At 33.8% G+C, this 6932-nt stretch overlaps 1 protein-coding gene across 5 annotated transcripts in view; it reads left to right on the forward strand.

Moving 5' to 3' along the window:
* LOC113395012 (voltage-dependent T-type calcium channel subunit alpha-1G-like) overlaps positions 1-6094 on the forward strand; it is a 55533-nt gene extending 49439 nt beyond the window's left edge. For 4 of the 5 annotated variants that reach the window (XM_064215782.1, XM_064215780.1, XM_064215783.1 and 1 more), the window contains 8 exons: positions 316-508; positions 657-806; positions 1019-1180; positions 1387-1605; positions 1813-2005; positions 2324-2893; positions 2994-3223; positions 3345-6094. In XM_064215782.1, the coding sequence (XP_064071852.1) occupies positions 316-508; positions 657-806; positions 1019-1180; positions 1387-1605; positions 1813-2005; positions 2324-2893; positions 2994-3223; positions 3345-4109 (2482 nt within the window). In that variant the 3' untranslated portion in view covers positions 4110-6094. The remainder of the gene's footprint in view (positions 1-315; positions 509-656; positions 807-1018; positions 1181-1386; positions 1606-1812; positions 2006-2323; positions 2894-2993; positions 3224-3344) is intronic. The other variant, XM_064215784.1, reaches the window with a different exon arrangement.
* The last annotated feature ends 838 nt before the right edge of the window (positions 6095-6932 follow it).

The raw sequence follows: 6932 nt of genomic DNA on the forward strand, positions 1-6932 counted from the left end.
CAATTAACGTATCAGAGGAGATTGCGAATTCTCAAAGGATTGCTATTATACTCACGAAGTGCAGCGAGGTGTCTTATTGATTATAATTTATCGGTCTTCGAAACGTCGGAATTAAATTTATATTACCTTTCAAATAATAAAAGATTGATATTATGTTTTTATCTTATTTCAGAAGACGAGTAACTTACACGTATTGGTTTTTCCAAATAACACGATTTTAATACTACTTGCTTCTTTTAAAAATTTAGTTCTTAGTTCTTAGATATTAAATATTAACTTTCACGTACAAATTCTCTAAAACGTGATATTTTCTAGGATACGAAGATTATGTACGTGGATGGTTACGAGAAGTTGGTTCGACAATATAGTGCTATTGTTCATAGCTTTAAACTGCATCACACTAGCCATGGAGCGACCTAACATTCCTCCTGATTCTAAAGAAAGGTCCTTCCTTTCAAGTGCTAATTACGTTTTCACCGTTGTATTTGCGGTCGAAATGTTTATTAAGGTTAATTCTATTCTTATTTTAAATTTAAAAAAAGTGACTTAAATTCTTTATATAAAATTATTTTTCTGTTCACACCTGCATTTAATGGTGATTTTATTTTATTGATAATAAGTATTTCATTAAATTAATTGCATTCTATTGTATGAAGGTGGTGGCATCTGGAATGTTCTACGGATCGGAAGCATATTTCACTTCAGGATGGAACATAATGGATGGGTCGCTCGTCATTATATCTATTATTGATCTATTGATGTCTTTAGTATCTGAATCTAGTCCGAGAATATTTGGAATTTTAAGGGTAGGTATTAGCAAAAGGTAAATCACATGACTCGTTGCATACTTCCAGTCTCTAGTGAACTTCTATCAATTATTTTTAATGCAATGGATTCACTGTAGTGTTCATAGTGATTTATAGATATAAGTTACCATTTTCACGTTTCAAATAGTTTTTTTTAAATGTTAGATAATTCATATTATAAAAAAAAATTGAAGTGTGAACATTTATTTTAGGTATTTAGATTATTAAGATCATTGAGGCCTTTAAGAGTAATAAACAGAGCCCCTGGTTTGAAATTAGTGGTTCAAACATTGTTATCATCACTGAGACCCATCGGGAATATTGTACTTATATGTTGTACGTTTTTTATAATTTTCGGTATACTGGGAGTGCAGGTTGGTATCACTTCATTTACACTATAAATAGTTATTATCCCTATGAACAATAGACATATATTTTTTATTAATAATCAGGTTTTTTTATATAAATAAATGTATTAATTAGATTCTTAATCGAGCAACCGATTTATCAAAATTTTAATATCTTAAGCCTTTCGAAATATTTATAACATATAAGCTTATATAAATCTTCTTTTTTTTAGTTATTCAAAGGAGCGTTCTTTTATTGCGAAGGCGCGAATATAAAAACTGTAAGGAATAAATCCGACTGTCTAGCGATAGACGGCAACGTTTGGGTAAACAGGAAGTATAACTTCGACGATTTGGGTAAAGCTCTGATGTCACTGTTTGTCCTTAGTTCGAGAGATGGTTGGGTTAATATTATGTATACGGGTCTCGACGCTGTAGGAGTTGATCAACAGGTACGTCTCAACAACTATAAATAAATTAGAATATCAGAGCCAAATAAAAATATTATACCAAGAAAAACATACTATTTTTCTATGATTGTATTAGATGTTTCAACAACTTCGTTACTGTAGACTTATTTATTACAATTAAATAGTATATAAACATTCATTATCACTAATGGCTTTAGCCGGTATTAGTAAATGTTAATTTTTCAACAGCCGATAATAAATTATTCGGAATGGCGACTTCTTTACTTTATCGCATTTATACTACTGGTGGGTTTTTTCGTACTGAACATGTTTGTGGGAGTCGTTGTGGAGAACTTTCATCGATGCAGAGAAGAACAGGAGAAGGAAGAGAGAGTGAGACGGGCTGCTAAACGAGCTCTGCAAATGGAGAAGAAAAGACGAAGTAAGAAATATGTCGTAGTTACTTTTTTTTATTAAGAAATTTTAGTCTAGAAAATATATCTAAAAGAAACTCGCCAAATATAGTACTTAAGCAGTTAACATCATAACTTTGAAATACTTGAATTATACTTCTATCTATTCATTTAGAAAACTCATTAAATTTGTAATGAAATGGGCCTTTTTATATACTGTTTAGATGTTTTTCATCATTGTGACACAATTGCATTGCGTGAAAAAGTAAACAAATTTACGACAAAAAAAATATTACATTTCGTCATTTTCATATAAAAAAAAAAGTCACAAATTAATTTTGTTACAGAAATGCATCAACGACCTTACTATTCGGATTACTCCCAATACCGTCTCTTTGTACATAACGTTGTCACTTCCAAGTACTTCGACTTAGCCATTGCAGGTGTTATCGGTCTCAATGTCGTCACCATGGCTATCGAATACTATAGAATGCCACCAGCTTTGCAATACGCATTGAAGATATTTAATTATTTCTTTACGGCCGTTTTCATACTTGAAGCAGCTATGAAACTTGTAGCGCTCGGTTTCAAAATTTACCTAAAAGATAAATGGAACCAACTTGATGTTATAATTGTTATACTATCAATTGTGGGGATAGTTTTAGAAGAACTGGAAACGAATATAATACCAATAAATCCAACAATAATGAGGGTCATGCGAGTGTTGAGGATTGCGAGAGTGTTAAAATTATTGAAGATGGCAAAGGGAATAAGGGCGCTGCTAGATACGGTCATGCAGGCGTTGCCGCAAGTCGGAAATCTGGGACTGTTATTTTTTCTTTTATTCTTCATATTCGCGGCCTTGGGTGTCGAATTGTTCGGCAGGCTCGAATGTTCGGATGAGATTCCTTGTCAAGGTCAGTAAATTAAAACTATAAGAATATTTTGACTGGTCCATTAGTTTCATTAGGTAATTTTTTTTATTTTTTGTAATAATAATAATTGTATCATCAATAGGTCTTGGAGAACACGCCCATTTCGCTAACTTTGGAATGGCGTTTCTCACATTGTTCCGGGTAGCGACAGGTGACAACTGGAACGGCATTATGAAGGATACTCTACGGGAGGACTGCGACAGCTCCGTAGATTGCGTGAGGAACTGTTGCGTGTCAACTATTATTGCGCCGATATTTTTCGTCGTATTCGTCCTCATGGCACAATTTGTCCTCGTCAACGTTGTAGTCGCCGTAAGTGTTATTTAACGTTTGCTGTTGTAATTGAATTCTGTCTGGATAACGTAAATCTACCTATAATATAAATGAGCATTATTTAATCTTATATTTGTATGACCGATTTTTTCGTTTATAGGTCCTCATGAAACACCTAGAAGAATCCCATAAGCAAATGGAAGACGAAATCGATATGGACGTCGAACTGGAACGCGAACTGGAACGAGAAGCTGACGACGAAGAGGATAGAGCGTTGTGTCGCGCACTCGAAGAATGTACTTCACCACCTCGGCCTTTAAATAAGGTACCCTCCCTTCCGGCAAATTTCACTTATAGTGAGCCAAAGCAACAGCCGATACTCTCACCCGCACGCAGACGACGCACACTACACTCGCACCATGCTTTACTACCAGCGGCTGTACCGCAAAGACGAGCCTCCCTCTCGCCTCATGCATTCGGACGACGTCGACAGGACTCCGCTGAGACTCCAGCCGCACTTTATGAGGAGGACGCTCGTTTCATCGATGCGGACGATGTCGACGAACTCGAACCAGGAAGTCCGCCACGAAGAGATTCATTCGCACAGAACAGAAGACAGCGAGCTGACAAGAGAAACTCACTCCGTGGCGAGGAGACGAGGCTATTGCGACCAGCTCCAGTTCTGCTCGCGGTCCCCACGACCAGGCAGAGCATTCGACGAGGTAATTCTAAGCGAAGGTTATCCACGGAATCAGGTGCGCCGAACGATATATCGCGTGCATCCTGTACTTCACCACAGCTTTCCCCTGATGATCCGCCAATAACTGAAGAGGAGGAAATCAGGATCGTCATAGCAGAAAGACGGAAGATCGATTCAGTTAGGCCGGAGTTGGAGGACGTGGAGCTGTCGGAGCGTGGCTCCTAGTCCAGGCGGGGCCGGCCGCAGCAACACCACGAGGTCTACATCTGAATCAACCTAGATCGGGATTCTAGGTGTGGACCTCTTCCCTCTCCATATGACTACCCCGCCTTCCTTCCGCGAGTGTGATGGATCGTTCAAAGTTTGGACTCGGTTGTAAAGTGACAGTGAACGATATTAATAAAATTTGGTGACTTTTTCAAGGATGAACTAAACTATAATCACTTTTTTTACCGATTGAGTGTGTGTTCGTTTTGTTGTTTGGACCTGTTCTATTCATTTTCGTCTGATCTATTCCAAAATCCTTTATTTTCCACTGCGGCCGGTTCGATGATTTGATCGAGAGACTTTAATAAATGTAAGATTTAATTTTTAACTTAGTTAGGTAGCCGTTAGAACTAGTCAATTTTGTGGTGGTGGGATGTTTTCTACGAGTGCTAATACTTCATAACTTGTTTTAGTAATTTATTCGTACGGTGCTTGCTGTTAATGTTTGATTCGTTGTGTAAATTTTACTTTAGGACTTTGTAAATCCTCAACGAATAATCTGTTTGCGTGTGATAATGTTTAGTTTCAGTTGATGTTTGTAGTTATGTTTTAGGTGTCGAATGTTAGGTTTAGTTTAAATTTTAAGTACGGGTTTCGAATCATTGAAATTTAGAGCTATATAAGTTAACGGTTTGAAAAGCCTATTAAAATGTTGTTTTACGTGTTAATATTTAGTTTTTACTATACCAACATGTAGTAAAGGACTGTTTAGACTCGTAGTGAACTATATCTAGTTAAATCTATGTCAATCTATTAGTATTAAAAACAGAACCAAAAGTTCGCGAATTGAGTAATCTCTTTTAAGACAAAAATAATATTTTCTGAATATAAATGAATCCTATTTTCATACAAAAACATGTACTTATTTAGATTTAAACTGGCAATACGCACATGTTAGGACGTAGAATTACATTTGAATTGTAAAATACAATTGCAACAAAGCAGATACAACATAAAACGATTTCATGAACCACTTGTCGAATTCAGTAGGTTTGAATAATCCTAGTGTTTGAATGTAGTGATGTATTTTAATAGCGGTGCCAAATTTACAGATGTTTTATTTATTTACATATTAAATTTATTTACATATTATTATATTATATTGTGTATTGTCTTTGAAATTCTATTTACTCTATGCTCAGTATCAGATTTTAAGTAAATTCGAAAGACACCACCCGTGTTTCTTCTTAATGTATGTTATTTTATTATAACGTGTGTAGTTCGTTATGAAAGATGTCATTAGTTAGGGAAGTCAGCAATAAATTTTATACTTCGACTGTGCCTTTCCTATTTCTAATATATTAGCTTGTGAATCGATGATAGACTCAAACTTGATGTATATTGTAGTTCTAACAAATTATATAAACAAATGTTACATTTCTTTAAACATTTCACTTTGTACTTCAAATATTACTTCCAAACAGATTCTATCATTCCAAATTTTCTTATATATTTCAGCACTTTCCTTATGAGTTTCGTACTTAAAGGTTTTTATATTATTCTTTTGTACTAATTACGGAAAATTCAACTATTGCATTTTTGTATCGCATTGTTCTTGCTTTTATTTTTCTTTGTATTTTTTACTTTTTTCTTTACATAATATTGTCTTCCACAATCCTTTTATACACAGTATTTTCAGATACAATTGAATAATCATTCTTAATGAAACTGTAGGTTTTTCCATTAAAACAACATAAAAAAAAAAAAAATCATGTAAAATGAATTGATTAAATGGAATTTAGTAAAATTAAGAATAGTATTTTCGTGATAAAAGCAAATTTCGTGATAAAATGTTTAATTGTTTTTTCGGTACTGACTGTATAATAAGTTTAAGAGGTATGAACAATGTTCATTAGTTGAGTACACCTGTTACATTTAGCTGGTGATCTGTCGAGTTATGGAAGTTACGAAATGTTAGGTTGAAAAATAAATTTGAAAAATCTTATCTGTGTTTTATTGACATAAGCCTTAATTAAAACCCCCAAAGATATTACTACCAGTTCATAAACAACATATTTTTACTCATATTTGTCGAAGTATGTTTTAGTTTTCAAATCATTATTTATTAATCCACTATTATACTAATTCTATAAACGCATTTAGTATACCAAAATCATGACAATTTCTTTTTGCACATAATGTATTAACAGAATGCAATTATTTTATGACTTTTATGTCAATACTATATTTATTTTATGCAAAAGATCAAGGCGGTTATTTGATGCCAAGTGATCACCTCTACTTATTGGTGGTATTTTAAACTTTGATTTTCTTTCCTTCTCTTGGACACGTCTCTCTCGTATATTTAGACAGCAACAGCAAACATATTGGTGAATTAACTATGAATGGGAAAATAGAGTTACAAACATAACAAGGTTTCTATGAAAAAGTTTTTATATCAATGTCAAATTAGAAAGCAATGAGTGTCACCTCAATAGACACAAAGGATTCGCAAGAGTCGGGTAGAATTGAATTACGCAACAATCTTTGCTACATCGTACCTTGTTAGCGAGCGCTCATAATCTGATTTGCATAATTTCTCTAAACGAATCGTAATAGGTTCTTTATCGTGTTATGCAAAATAATTTCATTTTATGGGATTTATTTAAAACTTTTCAATACGCTCGTGTGAAATAAGTCTTATCAAGTAAATTTGTTATTCTTTTTAAAATTTGAATACATAATTTACTACGAAATTAATTAATTATCATATGATTTTTTGTACATAACAATTAATAGCCGTGGTTTTACCGTTAACCATACATGTCAAAAGGTCACCAA

This window comes from Vanessa tameamea, chromosome 9 (genome assembly GCF_037043105.1).
Source record: "Vanessa tameamea isolate UH-Manoa-2023 chromosome 9, ilVanTame1 primary haplotype, whole genome shotgun sequence".
In the NCBI taxonomy this organism is placed as follows: domain Eukaryota; kingdom Metazoa; phylum Arthropoda; class Insecta; order Lepidoptera; family Nymphalidae; genus Vanessa; species Vanessa tameamea.